The 21,480-nt window shown below is 46.0% G+C and overlaps 1 protein-coding gene and 1 long non-coding RNA gene across 4 annotated transcripts in view; both read left to right on the top strand.

The window, feature by feature from the left end:
• Positions 1-21,480, top strand: part of FAF1 (Fas associated factor 1) — a 216,483-nt gene that overhangs the window by 163,188 nt on the left and 31,815 nt on the right. For all 3 annotated transcript variants that reach the window (XR_012804075.1, XM_075616310.1, XM_075616309.1), the window contains exons 14-15: positions 10,764-10,900; positions 13,956-14,044. Coding sequence is in view for 2 of the 3 variants with exons in the window: in XM_075616310.1 (XP_075472425.1) it covers positions 10,764-10,900; positions 13,956-14,044 (226 nt within the window). In the remaining variant the exon portion in view is untranslated. The remainder of the gene's footprint in view (positions 1-10,763; positions 10,901-13,955; positions 14,045-21,480) is intronic.
• LOC142503702 (uncharacterized) lies at positions 6,544-8,332 on the top strand. Its single transcript, XR_012804076.1, has 2 exons — positions 6,544-6,882; positions 7,921-8,332. It is a non-coding gene; the product is annotated as an uncharacterized LOC142503702 (long non-coding RNA).

Here is a 21,480-nt window from a genome sequence, read left to right as displayed (position 1 = left end):
TATACTATCAGTACACGTGTGGTGCAGTGAACGGAGGAGAAGTTTATGGACTAACAATCTATGGTTTATGGAATTGGCTTTTTTGTGCAGGACTGATTAGTTGTCATTTAGTAGCATCAGTTTTTCTTAGGAGTGATCCTGGATGTTGTTACTTGCCTCTTTAAATCACTGCGAGCAGGGCTCGCTGGTACAGTATTGTCTTGTGCCTCTCAGGCAATCAAGTCCTCAAGTACATAGGAAAAGAGGCAGCAGTCCTCCGGCGTAATGCTAGGGCTTTTGTGCTTGTAGTGCACTTGAATTTCCCCTGGTAGATGAGGAGCGTTTGACATGTTCTGGATTAAGTGTTGTACTTTTATAAAGCAGTGAATTCCACAACTCCTTAAGGGCCCTTGTGAATTCAATTCCTCCGTATCAGTGACTGAGATTGCTCCACATTTGGTGAAAAAGAAAGAAAGAAAAAACATCCCTCTTGAAGAAATCCAGCATTTTAATATTTCTCCGGTGAGAGCTGTTCTGTGGTTCATCCTTTTTGACCTTCGCACCCTCCAGTAATTTGTTAAGCGTCCGCCTGCTGATCTTCCCCTTCACTTGTCCCACACGCAGCTCAGCAAGACGATTAGGGGAATTTTCTGCACTTGACATCAGCCAGATGTAGGAAATTAATTTTATTTAATGCTGTTCCAAGTCTTTCTGCTGCACAGGCACGAGAGAGCAGCGGGAACGAAACAGCTGGAGCAAGGGTGCTCCGAAACCAAAATAGTGGGCATTGTGACTGAATCATTCTTGGGTTTCTGTGAATGAGTGAAACAGCCTTTCAGTGAGGGACACTTGCTCCTAGTATTTGAGTGAGGCTTCCAGTGAGGGACACTTCTAGTATGCGAGTGAGGCTTCCTTTCAGTGAGAGACACTTGCTCCTAGTATGCAAGTGAGGCTTCCTGTGAGGGACACTTACTCCTAGTATGTGAGTGAGGCTTCCTTTCAGTGAGGGACACTTACTCCTAGTATGCAAGTGAGGCTTCCTGTGAGGGACACTTACTCCTAGTATGCGTGTGAGACTTTCAGTGAGGGACACTTACTCCTATTATGCGAGTGACTCTTCCTTCCAGTGAGGGACACTTACTCCTATTATGAGAGTGAGGCTTCCTTTCAGTGAGGGACACTTACTCCTATTATGCGAGTGAGGCTTCCAGTGAGGGACATTTCTAGTATGCGAGTGAGGCTTCCAGTGAGGGACACTTACTCCTATTATGCGAGTGAGGCTTCCAGTGAGGGGCATTTCTAGTATGCGAGTGAGGCTACCAGTGAGGGACACTTACTCCTATTATGTGAGGGACACTTCTAGTATGCGAGTGAGGCTTCCTTCCAGTGAGAGAGGCTGACTTCATGTGTCTATAATCATTCCTTTCAAAACTTGTTTCCTCCAGTGACATTGCTATTCTGTTGCTTATTTCCGTGTGTTCTCTACATTCTAATGTTACTAGGTCTGTTTGTTGCTCTAGTACAGTCGTGGGCAAACTATGGGGCGTGAGATTTTCAGGGGGGGGTGGTGGCGGTGCTTACAGCGAGGCTTACAGCGGCACTGCGCTCATCCCCAAAGCATTTAAATTATATTCCCGTGGGACTGCGCAAGGCCTCTCTATAAATTCCCTTAACCTGTCTCCGACGGCTTCGGGCAAGGCATCAAATGACGCTGTGGGGTCACGTGATGTGTTGATATGGAAATGCAACGTCACATGACCTTGCAGCATTATTTGATGCCAGAGACACAAGGTAAGCAGGGGGGTGCGAGCAGGGTGCGAGTGCAGGCATGGGGGCGCAGGGGAAGAAGTTTGCGCACTTCTGCTCTAGTACAGGGATTCCCAACAAAATCAGTAATGGTGGATCTCAGGCACTATGGTGGGTCCCTGCTTCAAAGTCGCGCCCCATAGTGCTTTGCGTCAGTTGTTACAAGGCATTCTAGGGCATGACTTTGGAAACTATTATAGTGAGTGACACCACCCATGCCGTCTACACAAGCTGAGGGGCGTTTTGGGGAGTTAAGCGTGTGTTCCCCCCACAAGCTCAAGACACTATTCCTGCTTGGGATCAGTCACAGTTTTGTCAGCGATAATCTGATGAGTTGGCAATCAGGTTTATTAATTAGGGGTTCGTTGAATAACTTTTTTCTGGCAGGGGGTGCATAGTGCAAAAAAAAAAAATAGTTGGGAACCGCTGTATGTGGTTTTTTTTAGGCTGAGTCCCCGGTGACCTCTGTGTCCCCGGGAACAAGATCCGCTCCTCTATGGGGCTGAGCCCAGTAGCTGCCTGCACGCGCGTGTAGAGATCGCGATGTGTGACCACATTTTGTAAAAGATAAGGATTTTGTCTTTTCTTGTGCTGACGGAGCGCTGGCCACAACACGGCGGCGGTTCAGCCAATGAGGGCGAACCATCTGTGACGTCATGGCCGCGCCCCACCACGCCCCCTCCCCCCATCGCGATGATCTGCTCTTCTCCTGCAGCTCAACCCCAGTTCGCGGCTTTCACCTGTGCACACGCCACCACGCACAGCAGTGAACACTGGGGCCGCAGCCTAACCCAGGGTTGCGCAAAGTTTTGAACCTTCGACCCCCTGCCTGCTTACCTCCCGGTTTGCGCCCCCCCCCCCCCCCCCTCCTGCTCAGCTCCAGTGTCAAATGACGTCATGGCTCATGTGACGATGGCAAAGTGACGTCACGTGACCCCGCGGTGTCATTTGACGCCGGGTTACCATGGCGGCGTGTCGCCCAAGACCAGGTAGGAGAATCTGCAGAGGCTTCGCGCGGTCCTCCGCATTACATTTAAATGCCTTGGGGGAGAGCGTGGTATCTCTGTAGCTGCCCCGCCCCCACTTGGCACACCCCTGGCCTCACCTAGTCCTTAAAGCCATTAGGCAGAACTAGCCCAGCTGTGCATAAAGCATAATAAGATGTCGCTGGCAAAATACATGGCAGATACGGTGTGTTTCCAGCCTCTGTAACAATGATAAGGGTTCACATAGAACAGCAGCAAAAATGTGGGGAAGCCTTACTTTATTTTTTATTATATGAATTACCCTCTTTTTCTTTTTTTCATGGCAATTAATTAAATTCTCCAGCATAAAAAAAGGCAAGATGTCTCTTTATGCTGCAACGTTAAAAAAAACCTTCTGTAACGTCAAGGTTCGTTACCCAGTGACACCAACTATCCGTCTATTATTGTCCCAGAATAGCATCTATTGCACCTTCTATATATCTGCAGCGTGTGCAGAAGACGTGTTTTGTTTTTTTGCCTCTGAATTCACCTATTTTCCCATTCTTGTGCCTTTTCTTCCCTGCGTTTCATTAACATTGGTTTGTGTTTCTCTGTGTGGTGCGGTCCGTCTATTCACCAGCTCTGCCAGCAGCTGTAAAACGTCATTTTTCTGCTTAATACATTTTCAGTTGCAGACACAACAAAGCCGCACTACTTATAATGAAGGGGGGAACACTGTTTTGTAACACCAGCATTTACAGAACTTCTCCGCATTAGTTTTAGCTACATTTTTGCAACTGTCAATTAAAGGAGGGGCAAATAGAGCTGAAACCCCTTTGTAGAAATGCTGGCCATGTTTCTTTATCCAACAAAATATTTGTATAATTGAAGAAGAAGCAGGAGTGGTGGGGTGCCCATTGCCCTGAGTGAGTTACAATTCACCTCCCTCTGCACGTAGGAGGAGACCTGCATAATCCAGATTCCGAGCTGTGAAAGGGAGCCCTGTCCCATGCCCTGACATCTGGCTCTTTGATAAACAGCCCAGGCAATTGTAGCGGTCACTCCAGAGCCGTCATTGGACGTGTCACATGCTGCTCCTGGGCATGTCGCTCCAGCCGAGTTTGCTTCACTGTAACTGTGACATACACAGGAGGAGCCCAGCAGGTATCTGTCTATGGTGTGTGGCTCGGTCATTCTACAGAGACAACAGGGGTTCAGCACCAATGGAAGAGTGGCGGATATTTTACTTTAGTGTGTGTCTGTGTGTGTGTATGTGTGTGTACATGTACATACACACACTTGATCAAAACATACTACACAAAATAGTTTTCTCCTCTGTCTGTTTTCTCTGATTCTTTTGCTGAGCGACAATTATTTATATATATATATAATATACTAGCTGAGAGACCCGGCGTTGCCCGGGATGTAATGTTCCCGTTCCTCTCTCTCCTCCCCCCTCTCTCTGTTTGTCCCCCATTCACATCAATCCACCTCCCTCCTTTACAGCTTCATGTAGCGTGTGTGCGTCAGTCACTGTGTGTTTGCTCGCGCGTCAGTGAGTCTGAGGCAGAAACACAAACACACACAGACTGACTGACGCACACACAGTCAGTGTGTGCCTCAGTCAGTGTGTGCGTGCGTCAGTCAGGCTTTGTGTGCGCGTCAGTCAGTGTGTGCGTGCGTGCGGCAGTCAGTCAGTGTGTGCGCGCGGGGCGTCAAAGGCAGGGGGGGGGCGTCAAAGGGAGGGGGGGGCGTCAAAGGGAGAGGGGGGGGCGTCAAAGGGAGGGGGGGGGCGTCAAAGGCAGGGGGGGGGCGTCAAAGGCAGGGGGGGGGCGTCAAAGGGAGAGGGGGGGGCGTCAAAGGGAGGGGGGGGGCGTCAAAGGGAGGGGGGGGGCGTCAAAGGGAGGGGGGGGGCGTCAAAGGGAGGGGGGGGGCGTCAAAGGGAGGGGGGGGGGCGTCAAAGGGAGGGGGGGGGGCGTCAAAGGGAGGGGGGGGCGTCAAAGGGAGGGGGGGGGGCGTCAAAGGGAGGGGGGGCGTCAAAGGGAGGGGGGGGCGTCAAAGGGAGGGGGGGGGCGTCAAAGGGAGGGGGGGGGGCGTCAAAGGGAGGGGGGGGGGGGCGTCAAAGGGAGGGGGGGGGGGGCGTCAAAGGGAGGGGGGGGGGGCGTCAAAGGGAGGGGGGGGGGGCGTCAAAGGGAGGGGGGGGGGGCGTCAAAGGGAGGGGGGGGGGGCGTCAAAGGGAGGGGGGGGGCGTCAAAGGGAGGGGGGGGCGCCTCAAAGGCATGGATTCCTCCCCCTGCATTTCCTGCAGTGGACAGGAGGAGGGGGGGCAGTGGACAGGAGGGGGGGGGCAGTGGACAGGAGGGGGGGGGCAGTGGACAGGAGGGAGGGGGCAGTGGACAGGAGGGAGGGGGGCAGTGGACAGGAGGGGGAGGGGGGCAGTGGACAGGAGGGGGGGGGGGGCAGTGGACAGGAGGGGGGGGGCAGTGGACAGGAGGGGGGGGGCAGTGGACAGGAGGGGGGGGGGCAGTGGACAGGAGGGGGGGGGGCAGTGGGCAGAGGCAGGGGGGGGGGGCAGTGGACAGGAGGGGGGGGGGCAGTGGACAGGAGGGGGGGGGGGCAGTGGACAGGAGGGGGGGAGGCAGTGGACAGGAGGGGGGGGCAGTGGACAGGAGGGGGGGGCAGTGGACAGGAGGGGGGGCAGTGGACAGGAGGGGGGGCAGTGGACAGGAGGGGGGGGCAGTGGACAGGAGGGGGGGGCAGTGGACAGGAGGGGGGGGCAGTGGACAGGAGGGGGGGGCAGTGGACAGGAGGGGGGACAGGAGGGGGGACGCAGTGGACAGGAGGGGGGACGCAGTGGACAGGAGGGGGGGGCGTCAAAGGGAGGGGGGGGGCGTCAAAGGGAGGGGGGGGGGCGTCAAAGGGAGGGGGGGGGGCGTCAAAGGGAGGGGGGGGCGTCAAAGGGAGGGGGGGGCGTCAAAGGGAGGGGGGGGCGTCAAAGGGAGGGGGGGCGTCAAAGGGAGGGGGGGGCGTCAAAGGGAGGGGGGGGGCGTCAAAGGGAGGGGGGGGAGGGGGCGTCAAAGGGAGGGGGGGGGGGGCGTCAAAGGGAGGGGGGGGGCGTCAAAGGGAGGGGGGGGGGGGCGTCAAAGGGAGGGGGGGGGGGGCGTCAAAGGGAGGGGGGGGGCGTCAAAGGGAGGGGGGGGCGCCTCAAAGGCATGGATTCCTCCCCCTGCATTTCCTGCAGTGGACAGGAGGGGGGGGGCAGTGGACAGGAGGGGGGGGGCAGTGGACAGGAGGGGGGGGGGCAAGTGGACAGGAGGGAGGGGGCAGTGGACAGGAGGGAGGGGGCAGTGGACAGGAGGGGGGGGGGGCAGTGGACAGGAGGGGGGGGGGGCAGTGGACAGGAGGGGGGGGGGCAGTGGACAGGAGGGGGGGGGCAGTGGACAGGAGGGGGGGGGGCAGTGGGCAGGAGGGGGGGGGGGGCAGTGGACAGGAGGGGGGGGGGCAGTGGACAGGAGGGGGGGGGGGGCAGTGGACAGGAGGGGGGGGGCAGTGGACAGGAGGGGGGGGGCAGTGGACAGGAGGGGGGGGCAGTGGACAGGAGGGGGGGCAGTGGACAGGAGGGGGGGCAGTGGACAGGAGGGGGGGGCAGTGGACAGGAGGGGGGGGCAGTGGACAGGAGGGGGGGGCAGTGGACAGGAGGGGGGGGCAGTGGACAGGAGGGGGGACAGGAGGGGGGACGCAGTGGACAGGAGGGGGGACGCAGTGGACAGGAGGGGGGGGCAGTGGACAGTGACACACACACACACACACACACACACACACACACACACACACACACACACACACACACACACACACACACACACACACACACACACACACACACACACACACACACACACACACACACACACACACACACACACACACACACACACACACACACACCAGTTCATGCGCCCTTTCTCAGTTCCGTTTGGCGCCGGAGGTGGGGAGCGACACCTACCTGTACTTCCGGGCGCCGCCACCGTCTGACTCGGCGCCGCGAGGGAGGAAGGGGGTCCGCCATCTTACGCGCCGCGTGGCAGCTGCGGGAAGCGAGGTGATTTGGAGCGGGGAGGCGGGAAGCGAGGTGATTTGGAGCGGGGAGAGGTGATTTGGAGCGGGGAGAGGTGATGCCGCTGGGGAGGGGGAAGAGGTGATGCCGCTGGGGAGGGGGAAGAGGTGATGCCGCTGGGGAGGGGAAGAGGTGATGCCGCTGGGGAGGGGGAAGAGGTGATGCCGCTGGGGAGGGGGAAGAGGTGATGCCGCTGGGGAGGGGGAAGAGGTGATGCCGCTGGGGAGGGGGAAGAGGTGATGCCGCTGGGGAGGGGGAAGAGGTGATGCCGCTGGGGAGGGGGAAGAGGTGATGCCGCTGGGGAGGGGGAAAAGGTGATTTGGAGAGGGGAGAGGTGTGTGTGTGTGTGTGTGTGTGTGTTTTATTTATTTTTTTGGACCTTTGGCCCGTCACTCCGCCTCAGGCCAATGAGAGGTGTGGGGGGCGGGCCAAGGGGGTGGTGTGAGTGTGTGAGGCCAATGAGAGGTGTGCGGGGGCGGGCGGGCCAAGGGACCAATGAGATTGCCGCTAGGGACACCGGACATCCAGCAGGCAGGCATGCATGCATGCAGGCAGGCAGGCAAACATACAGTGCTTTCACTAATATAGTATAAGATATATATTTATATATATATATATATATATATCACAGATATTAATAGGGTATCTCTTAGAAGTTATATATGACAAATGAGAATTTATTTTAATATAGAGAGAAAAATAAGTTTTTGATTTTGTTTTGTTTTTTATCTTAATTTAGAATCCCGATCTTTGTATTTATTTGCTTTAAAAAAAAAAAAAAAAGAGAGCGAGATTTAACAGGTGGACATATAAGTAGTTGTAAACTTGGCTGTGGTTGAGTAGCTGCACATTGTACATACTGCCAGGGGTTATTTTGGGGTATATCTGGTCACAGTTTGTTCAGAATTCTCCCAATAGCAGGGGGTTAGTTTTGATAGACTAAACTACCCTGGGACCCTGGTCTTTTATCAAAAAATTTAAGTAGACAAATAAATCATAGCATTGAAATTGCACATTCAAATTCTGAATCTGAATTTACTAATCTGCTTTCAGTTTGATTTTAAAATTCCTGCCAAGTTGTGAAAAAAAAATGGTTCACTATCTCCCCATGACTGCAATGATTCGGCACCTGAATTATCCACTCGAGGACGTTTGGCGATTCCCTGACACAATGTAACCCAGCTGCTACAACTTCTCCTTTTCTCTACAAAGTTGTATACTTCCAAATCCAGAAATCAACATCCACTTTGAGCAGCTTTAAAGGATATAAACGAATTCTGTCCTCTGTGAGATGTAACATCATTACTTGTGCATATCGCCTAAGGATCATTGCTAGTTTTAACAACATGTAACACAACATTTAAACAGGATTTTGGCATGATTTAGACTTTGTTGCAGGCTCTCTGACACAGATGGGATTTAAAATGTAACGCTGACTCAAATAAAGGCACCTGTATCATTTAAAGTAGTGTATTTGTTTACATGATGATTTTGCCCTTAATTAAGTTAATAATTTTCAGTTGATAAAACTATTTAACTGCATTATTATTATTATGTGTTTATCATGAATTAATCATATCACCCGCTTCATTTCTTTCGTGCGTTTTTGTTCTCCAACATTAAAAAAAAAAACACTCAATTTAAGTTACGTTTCATGAAAATAATTAAGTATTAATAGACCTCTTTCAGTGTCTACTTCTCAGATATTTCCACTGTTTTGCCTTTTCTGACCCATGTTATTAAAAGTCTATTATTTTTACAGACTTTATTAAATTGGATCTTATTAAAGCATTTCATATTTGCATTTGGTCTTTCATAATTCATTATTATTATGACATTTACTTTTACCATCAGATCTGAAAACATATCATAAGCTACCCTTTTCTCTTGAAAGAAATGCTAATTTCAGACAGTCCTCTAATGGAAGAGAAAAGCTTTATCAGTTTTTTCATTTATTCCAGATCGTGTTAAGAATACTAATACTCGACTTCAATATGCTAATATCTAAGTGCTTTTTTTTTCCCGTTAAAAACTTGATTTTAATTTTATTGTTTAATGGTTTTCCTTTTTTTCTATGTGTGAAACAAAGAGTTGAACCTAGCACTATGGGGGGAAAAATCTTAAGAAAAAAGTTTTATTCTTGTAGAAAAACCTGCATTTTATGTCCCAGTCTTACTTTGCTTTTTGTGGCAGTGCTACTGTATATTTTTGCTGTTGGCTTTCGTTTGTTTCATTTGTTTCATTTCATGTCAATTCCCTGTTTACATTTCCATAAAGAAAAGGAGGAAGATAGGAACTACAAAAAGTCTTGTCAACAGATGACATCAACAAAATTGGCGTGTGTTGCCATAAAGCCAGGAATCTGTTGCTTAAAAACAATTTCCCAAATATTTGTCGGGCTCCAGGGATTTGCAGTATATACAGGTCTCTGATCACTCACTAATAGGCAGTATTGGAGCTTCTCATGGAAGTCTTCATATTTTGGACCACTTGTCAGAAATTTAGGTTTGGGCGTCACTATGAGGGGACAAAGTCCGAAAACAGAGGTTGGCTTCACAAGTAGCCCTCACTTCCATAATCTTCACACTCTGGATCTTTTATGTAACTACAGCCGAAATGGAGATATGTGCTATGAATTTGGGTGAGGACCCCTAGAGTCAGGACACATATTTTGTTAATTTGTCCTCCTTCATTTTCCAGGATTGGTAACATTATCCAGTTATAGTATCTTGCTAATTGGCAGGAAGCCAAATTCCATCATCCATGATCAATATCCAAATCTCTGTATCCCCCCACACGCCCACCCCCGCTCTCGTACCATACTTCTAACCTAGAAGGGCTTAGAACAGATTCACCACATCCTCAGGAGAACCTGAAATCTGTCTCTCCTAAGGTCCCCTTGGCAACCTCCTCACTCGATTACCAAGCTCCCCCACTCCCCAACTTCAAGACCTGCCTGGAAAGTCCCCTTCACAGTAAAGCATTTCCATTGCAGGGTAACGTGACCTCATGATTTACCTCTTAACCTTGCCCTATAAAATATGCACTTCCATGTCCGTCTGTTGACTGTGTGTCTCTCGATACTCCAGTTAGACTGTAAGCTCTGCAAGTCAGGGATCTCTATTTCCCAATTTTTACTTTTATGAATAATGCTTTCATTTGTATTATTCTTCCCTGTGTTCTGTTTGTGTAATATCTCTGTAATGTGCTGCGTTTTGTGGCAGTCCTTCTATAAATACAATCGCATATAAGCCTTCAGCACTCTCCCACTTCAGAGACGCTTGTATGCCGATTTGGGCCTTTTTTTTAAATGATTTTTCTCCCAAGATTCAGCTGGAGAAATGAGATTTCATTTTATGTATCTCTCCTGGTAAAACGTTTATTAAATAGATTAAAATGCTGCAGGTGCAAATTGTCTTCAAGGTTCTCCATAGCTCCTCTGGCATCACTGCAACTTGGGTGCTTTTGGTCCATGTTTTTGCACAATCTTCCTGACACTTTTTTTGTTTTTAAATCCGGCGCTCTTGTTCAGGAGATATAATCTTTTGAAATATTAAGTATCAGGAAGGTCAGCATGAGTCTCTTCCCGGAGCTCAGTGCTACTTTGTAATATCTGATGCTCAAGATGAAGAAAACCATGATTTTTAACACCAAAATAACTCCAGTAAATCAAGAGATGGTCAAGGTGCACGATACTAATGTTATGAGTTAAACTCTCAGGATTTTTATTTTTTATTTTTGCTGCTTTAAGAGAACAGAGTAAAATAACTTGCGCCCCTGATTATTTCCACCTCCGTTGGTTGGGAGTGCAGATTTTGTATATATGATGATATAACACCCCCCTCTTTGTTCTTCTTTCCATAACACGCTGACGCTTTTCCTCTGGTCTCTCTCAGGTTCCTGACGTTCTGCACCCGGCACTTTGGCAGCGTGGTAGCCCAGACTGTCCGCACGCAGAAGACGGATCAGTTTCCACTTTTCCTCATTATAATGGGGAAACGATCCTCTAACGAGGTGCTGAACGTCATCCAAGGTACAGTGCTCCGAACAGTGACAGAGGGATGCTGCTTAATGGTCTGAGAGCAACATTCCCCTACGATGGGACCAGTGAACTCTGTATATATGGTGGCAATGTCATCCTTTCTCCCGACACTAGTTAAGTGTCTGCAATCCATGGCACAGAGCTCCTAACACACCCAAGCACAGATAAAGATCTGTTAAAGACATTCTATACAAATCATTGACTCTCCCGTGGTTTTGGTCTCCAACAAAACATCACAATGGGCTGAAGGTGCATTGTACTAGTAAGGACACTGCCCTTGAAGTGGACGCACCCTGTTAGAATATCAGTGTGCTATCTTCTTGGGACCTTTAACAAGTCACTTTATCGCCCTTTGCCTCCAAACTTAGATGGTAAGCTCTTTGGCGTAGGGACTCATTGTGCCGGCAAAAATTCTACATGCAGTGCCGCTTTACAGTACACTGTCACTACTATATAAGGAAAAGGTCATGGTAACCCTATTGCTGCTGGGCAATGCATTGCTGATCTCTCTGGCTGCAAAAAGATTATCAATAAAACAATTATTCTCGTCTGACTTTTTAGTTGGAGGCTCCAATCAACTACATTTAATGCCTTAAACGTATTGCTAGCAATTATTAACTGTGGTCTTAAGTGGGACTATATCTTCAATGCTTAAATTGAAAACCCTTAACCCAACCCTGTTACCCCAAACGATGCTTCAGATAGGTACCACTTTCACTGCCCGAGGATCTTGTAGGTGGCTTGAACTGCACATATAAAGCTTATGGGCCCCTTGTGTTCATGTAACAGCACAAAGCATCAGCTTTCTGCATTACAGAGCCAAGAAACCCATCCCCTTCTTGGCAAAGTGATACTGGAAGCCCAAGAGCACAATCCCAGTTTTAGTTGAGCATTTCACTTACAAATGGTAATTCTGCGCTCTCCAAATGCTGCAACCAGCTGATTTTCTTCATTGTTCTACATTAGTGGGGAACCAACTCCAGTCCTCAAGAGCTACCAACAGGTCAGGTTTCCAGGATATCCCTGCTTCAGCACAGGTGGCTCAATCAATGGCTCAGTCAAAGATTGAGCATCTTATTGAGCCACCTGTGCTAAAGCAGGGATATCCTGGAAACCTGACCTGTTAGTACAGGTAGCTCTTGAGGACTGGAGTTGGCTACCCCCGTTCTACATAATGTGAATACTTTTATACGCCCATTTAATGTCACACGTTTTATGAGCTTCTAAACCTGCAATTGATTATTATATTTTTATTTTATATTGACCATTGGTTTTAACATGTAATGAAAGTTTTTAATAAAAGCTGATCTATAGAAATGGTCCCCCTCTTGTTTATCCTTTCCAGAGAAGTTTGTTCAACTTCAGCGTAAGCCACGCCGACTGCAGCTAAAACCTTGCAGGTTTTATTTCTGTAGGTGTGCAACAGTTTAGCGGAAGTGACTGGAGATGTACAATAGTGTATGGCTTTAATGGGATTTGCAGGGGGCTGCAGGCAGCGGGAATTCACAGATCTGTGTCGGGACACGTCTTTAGGATTTACAAAAATCTAACAGGAAATCATTTACAAAGGTCAGATTTTGTTTTCCACGTCGTCTATCGAGTTTTGCAACAATTACCCCTTTCTCCATGCAAGAGAACCCAAGTGCACACTGCACCACAATACAGGGGAGAGAAAGCGACTTCATTAACGTCACAGGGATGTGGCACGGACCATGAACAGGATTTGCCCACTTCACAGACCAGTAGTCTAACCACAAGGCGCGCGTGTGTGTGTGTGTCATTGGTACTATCAGAGAAACTCTAGAAGAAGTTCCCCAGCCGTGCAACGTTCTGATCTGTGTGAGCTCACCTTTCCATGCACCGGTCACACGCATTACTTTGTGACGGTGCATTTCTTCTCACTAATGTCACCACCATGCCAGGGATACTTGGAATTCTAGTCTGTAACAGGTGCACACCCATTCTTCTGCAGTTGTACAAAGAACCCAATATATTTATATTTTTTACCTATTTATAAATACCTATCATGTAGGCGCTGTAGAGCTTACAATCTAATTTAAATGCCTGAGACGCAGGGGTATACAGTCGCTTGGCCAATGTCACAAGGAGCGGGCACTCGGTTTCACACTCTTCAAAGGAAGTGACATTACCATTGAGCTTCTCCTTCTGCCCCAAGTAACAACCGTGGCCAAGAAATCCGTGTCCGTATGAAGAAGGATATGTTGGGACGTATAAACATATACATCTTGTGGAAGTGGAGAACGTTTTAGTTCATCTTTACAGCCTCTGGATGATGTCATACATCGCCATGATGTCACACGTCAGGTTCCTCTTTGCGAGTTAAACAGCAGGCATGTGAATTTGAGTAAATACTTCCACTTTGCAGCTGGCAGCCATTGGTGAGCACGCCATATATGCTCAATTCTGTATTACACACAATTTAACAAGTGCTGCTGCTTATGCTATTCAAACACACAAACACAAAGATACCTAATAATTGATGGGCACTCAGAGTACCAGTCAGCTAGTATATGCACAAGATAATTTAGTTATTAAAAGTTAATTTCTAGGTTCATCATTATACACAATATCTCTGGCATTCATTTGTACATATACTAGCTGACTGTTACTCTGAGTGCATGTCAATTAATAGGTATGTTTGTTTGAACAGAATTACTTACATATCGTCATGCACCTCCCCCACATGGAGATTTGAGTTAACTCATCACTACCCATTTATTCTGAGTAAATTGAGTGCTGAGCAGACTGTCTTCTCTTTTGTCGTTAATATGTCTCTTATTCTGCTTTAAAAACATTTTTGGGTACTCACAGATTTTAACACCCCTATAAACCTCCACCAAGGGCATTTAGAAGGGGGGAAAAAGTGAGCTTTCTTCCTGGAAACTTCTCAACGAAGTGGTCAATTAAAACCGTTCTAATTAGGTATCATAATTGTAATCTGCCATGTTGCTAAAGCTCGTTTGCTATTAATTCTTCGTTGATTGATGATGTTCCTGTAGTAACTCTGCTCTCTTCCTGTTGCCAGGAAACACAACCGTGGACGAGCTGATGATGAGACTGATCTCGGCAATGGAGATCTTTTCAGCCCAGCAGCAGGAAGATATAAAGGACGAGGTAAGAGTTAATCAGCACAGACACCCTGGTCCCAGTAACTTAGCGAGAGGGTTGCAGTCAGCAGTGCAGTTTAGATCTTTGTAGGGGAGAGAGGTGGGCTCAGGGGGCAGCAGGATTTTTAGGCATTGGAATATAAAAATCAGTTTATTTACCAATGGAGAGGAGGGGGTGGCCCAATTAATTTGAATAATAATTAAATTAATAATGAAATTAAATAATCTTGCTGCAGCATGTTGCATTTCTCCAAATGGAAGAAAGTAATCACAACATTTTAAGGCGGCCATGTGAAAAGTTTTTACTGCATTAAAGAAATAAAAATAATCCTCATTATAATGAAGCAGGTGGTTCACATGTTTTGAACCAACCCTGGTAATGTACACATTCCAAACCCCTCTGACATTTATTTATATATTTATATTTATATATATATATACACATACAGTGGTCGACAAATCACCAAAAAATGTACTCGCCGAACAAAAAAAATCTACTCGCCACCTAGTACCACACGTGTGCTGCTTGGGCCAATAGGAGCTCGCCACGCTGTTAAATCCACTCGCCCGGGGCGAGCAAATGTATAGATTTGTCGAACACTGTATATATATATATATATATATATATATATATATATATATATATATATATATTTAGTGACAAAAGTGCCAAAAACCCTCCACAGTAAAGCATATAGCAACTGTAAATATTACTGTATATTCATTTGCATGTCTTAGACAGGTCTGCAACCCTGTCTTTCACCATTATCGCCCAGCACTTCCACTGCAGCAAGGGATTCTGGGAATCTTTTTTTACCCACCATAACCTTAATAAGTGTGGTGATTACCCACTCTTAATCTCAAACCAGCAAATGCCAGCAACCAACCTCACACTGATGATACCCATCAAGGTTGAAACATGTCTGTGAGTGGGTTTACTGGCTTTGCTTCTCCCAAGCCCTTGCTTAAAAGCTGTGTCTAAAGCAGCATGCATTGGCTAAGGGTTGTTCATGTAATGTGAGCTTGAGATAAAAGGTTGCACTGTGTGCTCATTTGCATGTAATTTCCCAGAATCCCTTGCTGCAGTGGAAGTGCTGTGTGCTGGTCGATAATAGTGAAAGACAGGGTTGCAGACCTGTCTAAGACATGCAAATGAATATACAGTAATAGTTACAGTTGCTATATATATATATATATATATATGTGGAGGGTTTTTGTCACTTTTTTTACCCACCATAACCTTAATGACAGTGGTGATTATATATATATATATATATATATATATATATATATATATATATACACATACACATACACATACACATACACACACACACACACACACACACACATACACACACACACACACACACACGTCTAATGAAAGCACTCAAAAATGTAGTGGAAAAAATAAAATGGATTTTATTAACAACACATAATGATTAAAACATATAAAGCATACCCAACCACATACCAAAAGAAAACTGCTGATCAAAAAAAGAATGAATAAATAAAGAAAAATAAACACATGAGTTTAACCAATTAGATCATACATATAAATGTCTGAGGATGTAAGAATACAAATCCAGGGGAAAAAATTTCCCCTAGAGATGCAATGAGGATCGGCCGATCATCAGAAATATTACCTCAAAAAAAAAATAAATAAGAAATAACCACAAAAAACATAACCCAGATATAAGCAATAAAAAACCCAGAATTAAATAATATTGTAAACCAACTGTCTAAACACTGAACATATATACACGTGTGTGTGTGTGTACATACACAGATAGATAGTGTAGATAGATACACACACACATACACACAAATTCAGGAAGTCCCTGGCCCGTAGAGCTGACCGTGTAAAAGGGTTTATGTAAGACAGTAGCAACCGTGTGTGTGGAGAGAAGTTATTGCATGAAATGTCATGCACTGAACACATCTTAAATGCATTTCATCCGAAGGGAGAAGCTTTATGGGGGAAATAGATCTTCTTAAGATTAAGCGCGCTCAGCAGCTTTGCAGGGTCCGTTAACACATTATAATTGGCTGCAAATATTTTTGAAAAATTGCCAGGGCTGTTGCAAAGTACACAGTTTTATAGTAATCGGAGAGGATCAAGAGGGAAATGTTTATCTGTTGCTCTTTGTGCAACTGACAGGGAAGTTTGGAGGGAGTAAAGTGCTTAGCTAGGAATGTGTAATACAAGGTGTGATGCCTTTCACATTTAGCATTGTCCTGCTGCATAAGTACTGATTGACAATTCCGCACTGAAGACATTGTTCAGCCACGTATATACACGTACTATTTGCAGCTTAAATACCCGAGGCGGAGTTCATGAAAGGCCAATGGTAGGTCACTGGCCACAGGAGTTTCAATTAAGAGAATGCCCTCAGCTATGTATCAACCTTCTGTATTATTGGGGCATTTTTTTAAATGTATTTATGACCGTAAGATATGTTTAATAATGTTTCAAATGTATGCCAAGAAACTTCATTCTGAACGGCACATCTGATGTCCGTTAATAGGCAGCACACACCGGCACGGGTTTCCGTAAGCTACAAGCCGCGGAGGGGGGTTCTCTGGTACTGTCACGGTCTTGGAAGCCGGGTTATCCGGTTGAAATCGGGTCTCTTTGTCTCCTTGTTCCTGGGGCTCCAAAATTAGATTGTAAGCTACAGTATGCTGTTCCTGAAATTATCTGTACAGCGCAGAGCACACTATTAGTTATACAAGGAAAAGTATACTATTTAACATGCCACAGGGTGCTCACTTCTAGTCACTATAAATGAGAATATCTTAGCATAGTACAGTGGTTTTCAACTTCAGTCTTCAAGCCCTCCCCCCCCCCCCCAACAGGTCAGGTCTCCAGGATATCCCTGCTTCAGCACATGTGGCTCAATCAATCCCCGCTTCAACACAGGTGGCTAAGTCAGTCCCTGCTTCACCACAGGTGGCTCAATCAGTGACTCGGTCAAAGACTGAGTCACTGATTGAGCCACCTGTGCTGAAGCAGTGATATCCTTGAAACTTGACCTGTTAGGGGGGTCTTGACGACTGGAGTTGAGAACCGCTGCCATAGGGCGTTGTGAAGAAGGACGCAGTTTATCATGTAACGGCTGGTTTCTGTCAGTTCACTGGCATGAGAAAAATCAATATTTTTCTTTCCGTGGCTTAATGCGTTAACGCATGTAAATGGTAGACATCTCATCGCTGTCACCCCATTGTGCTTCCCAGCCCGTCCTCTTACTCACTGGAAGATCAAAATGTATCCAAATGCAAGTCCTTTTCAAGCCCGACAATAGCAAACCGGATCCACATTCCGGTTTCTGTTACTGTTTTCTTAATGGTTCCATGTAGTTAATGGAAACCACAAGACGATCAACAAGAATCTTTGTGCTGTAAAAAAACAATGTATCTCTATATTGTTTGCAGAACTGTAGCGAAAGATTTAGTTGTGAGTTTAGAATGTTTATGGTTTTACAGATATTAAGAATATGTACTAATGAACAAATATGTGCTTTGGGATGGGACCGGTCTTAATAACCTGAAACCCGGGCAGGGTGAGAGACAAACAGATGGAGCATCGTGGTCAATATTTCTTTGTGCAACTAATAGATTAAGACTTTTTGATGCGTGTCACAGTGCCAGCTTTTCATTATTAGTGGGAGCTATTCTCTCACTGGAAATAGCAGTATACAGGGAGAGTTGGCAGTGTAAGTAATAAGGCTGCACTGTCTTACTGGGCTAGGAGTCAACGTTCAGAATTTACCTTTTGGACATACAAAATAACAACTCAAGGTGTATTTGATGTCTTGGAACACATGCAGGTTTTTAATGAATAAGCCCCAGTGACGTTTAAACTTTGATGGGGATATGCTTACTGGACACCGCACAGTACATGCTGTGTCAGATGTCCCCAGTGTATCAGCATGATGATATTGCTAGCGGTGATTTGGCAATCATGTTATAATGGTGATCGTGTTATAATGGTCTGTATCACTTTCTTTTCCCGTGTCTATGAAGATTGATCAGACAAGTGTCTCACATTGGACACTGTGCAAAGAATCCGTTGTTTACTATTAAATCCTCCAAAGTCTGCACTCGGGTAGATACAAAAACCTCTCTGTGTATCCATGAGGGGTAGTGCAGCAAGGCACATTGAGAGACATTTCGCGACTGATTTGCTCAATGCTCACCCTGGAGATCTGTATGTCAGAGTACTTTTTTTCCATGCACACATCAGCGTGTAATTTGGGGAGGAGATATATGGTGCACATATTACACTGGGGTGTGATTCCCATGTGATATTTGTTTATCATTTTACTCCCTGAGAAACATTTCCCTGTATATGGTATTGATGCAGAGGAGGCCAACTCCAGCCTTCAAGGGCCACCAGCAGGTGAGATTTTAAGCTTATCCATTCTTCTGCACAGGTGGTTCAGTCGTTGACCTCGGCACCTGTGCTGAGCAGGGATTTAATTAAAACTTGACCTGCTGGTGGCCCTCAAGGACTGGTGTTGGCCAGCCCTGGTATAGAGCTTCCTGTGCCAGATACATGAAACAAACTCATTACATTTGATTTTGCGCCATCAGATAATGGTGCAGTACAGCAAAACCAACTTTTATCTACCTTGTTACATCCGACAAAGGCAGGGATTTAGCAAAGTGCGATGCCGGGTGTCGCGCGCCCACTCTTGCTGTACCACCCATTCAAGTCAATGACCGTTACCGCCAGAAGGGGCCACGATACCCCGCATCTCGCTTGGATAAATCCCTACCACTGACATTGGATGAATGGGGTGTGACAGTGAGCACGCAGGGTTAAGTCCTGTCCTTACTGAACATGCAGGGCTGGCTGTGAGCCGTGCTGTTGACGGACAGGTTTAGCCTTGAATGACAGATCTGAATAACATTTGAGTTTGTCACATTTAAACCTAACAAGACCTCGAGGGCTAAACACGTACGTTCCAGGTCCTCGCACCTGCACTGAACTCTGCCCGAGGACGTACAGTCTGGAAGGATTACAGTAACACTTTGTGACAAGCTCGCAGCGGGCGGAGCGGGCGTAGGGTGACTGAGCACCCAGCGCATTCTTATTCTACGGGCTGTCAAAGAGTATTACTGCAAAAGGAGTGAAGATTGCACCGCTCCGGCACAGCGACTTCACTAGTGTTTACATGTGTGAGATGTGCAACACTATACTTCACTTTGCACCAACTCCTTTTCTTTATTGCTATGACTTAACCCTCCATTATCAGGGGGGTGGGTAAATCCCCTGGCAATGAAGGGATAACACACATATATATATATATATATATATATATATATATATATATATATATATATATATTTGCTTCTAGTCCTACAGTATATCTTCTTTTTTTTTCCAACTTTGCACGGTGCATTTCCCCGTTCACGACCTTGCATCGCACCTAGTGAAATGATGCAGCGTCTCAAATTCTGCAGCAAATATTCTAGTGTTCAGTGTCTGTGCTACTTTCTTACAGATTGCTTCATATTTGATCACAACTTCAGTGGCATATGATGCACCCTTTCCATTTTAAGACCTGGGATGTGACATTTACCCTGATAATAATACTTCTAAAGTAATAAGTATTTTACATTGCAGGAGTTCGTTTTTGTGCTGTTCTGGGGTCAGGCTTTAGTAAAATTTGGCAGCTACAGCTGAACCCCCTTATAACGCTGTGCTTGGGGTCCAAAGAATTGCATTGTGTTATAAGCGGATCGCGTTAGAAATAATGTACAATTGTATGCATTGTACAATAAAGTATTTAAGATACCAATAATCGTGTTGTAAAGTATTCATAAATACGAAAATTGCACTGCGTTATAAGCGGATTCGCGTTGTAGCGGAACGCGTTATAACGGGGTTGAGGTGTATCAATCGTGCTTTAACGTTGAACTATAAAGCGGAGAATGAATTACATTGAATGAGTTGTCACTTTATTACAAATCCAAATTCTTTTGCTCCTTTAGAAGTCAAAAGTATCAAACGACAAGAAACGTAAATGGACAGCCATCTTATTTGTCAGTTTAACTTTGTTCAGAACCTCATGAGCACTTTGGATCGGTCCAGCCTGAGATTTATTCCCTCTGCCATGGGCCTTGTAAACAAATAACAGAACATTTAAATTGCATTGGCCTTAAAGTTCATCTTTGTTGTATTAAAGTAATAGGTGGAGTTCTCTGTTTATGTTATGCATCCACGAAGGGGAGCATTTGGTTAAAACATTCCACTACCACAATAGTAAAAAGAGAGGAAAATAAGAGGGATTTTCCAGGATCTATAATCTGAGCCCACAGATCCAGGAAGACGATGAAAATAGAAGTATATCCGACTTATGGGTATACCCTCTGCTGAATGGTGAGCATAAGGCCTCTTAAACAGACACGGCCACTGCTGCAGACGAGTGGCACGAGGCAGACGTTGAGCGGAGGATCGACACTGCAGGGCTGACATGTATAACCGCTTCTCACTATTTCTGCAACCCTGGCGGATAACATCCTGGCCGATATCAATGTTTATTATTATTTCATTTTTTAAAGATGCATTCCCCTGTCCCCTTTGGGGTGGGGAAAGGTTTTGAAAAAAGTGCAGGATAAAATATTTAAAATGTTTTGATCAATACTTAGCTATTCTCTCTTATAAATATGCATAATACATGTCATTATGCAAATAAACCATTGCTTTGTATAAAACATAGTAATTGCTAAATGCAGGCCATACAGCCCACCTTATTCCAAAAAACAAAAATGAGAAATGTTTGGGTAATGCATTCATACAAAAAAAACCCTTCCCCCGCACCCTCACGATTATGTATATATTGATATACAGACACGTACACAAAGTTCCGGGGTGAACCCATCGAAACTGACCTAACCGAGGATAAGACCTAAGGGTGGCGGGGAGAGCTTCCTATGCTCTCACGGCTCAAACATACAAATTAATTTAGACCCACGAATAACAGATGTACATACCTGCGTATTATGACTTGTGCTCTGTCGCTGTATATAGAGGTATCTAACTTCTTGTGTGAATGCATTTTTGTCCTTTCCTTACCTGAGCTCTTGCCCGCTGTCTGATCTATTCGGTTGACATTTGACACTCGTATTTTGCTCAATGTCCGGGAGTCATCAAAGCGATATCGGGCCTGAATTGCAATACCGGTATTTAAAGTCCATGGCAGATATCGCTGACTTGGACGCGGATCTCGCTTTGCTGATTCCTGTCCATTATCCCTTGCTGCATGAGCTTACAGACTTTTCTAAATTATATACAGATGTCATCTGTTTCATAAACTTTTTTTTTAATGTGTCCTGCTTTCTACTTTGAAAATCGTATATATGTATATATATATATATGTATATATATGTATATATATATATATATATATGTATATATATATATATATATATGTA

This window comes from Ascaphus truei, chromosome 10 (assembly GCF_040206685.1).
Source record: "Ascaphus truei isolate aAscTru1 chromosome 10, aAscTru1.hap1, whole genome shotgun sequence".
Lineage (NCBI taxonomy): Eukaryota > Metazoa > Chordata > Amphibia > Anura > Ascaphidae > Ascaphus > Ascaphus truei.
Note: the sequence above shows the minus strand (reverse complement) of the source record. Positions and strands in the feature narration are given on the sequence as shown.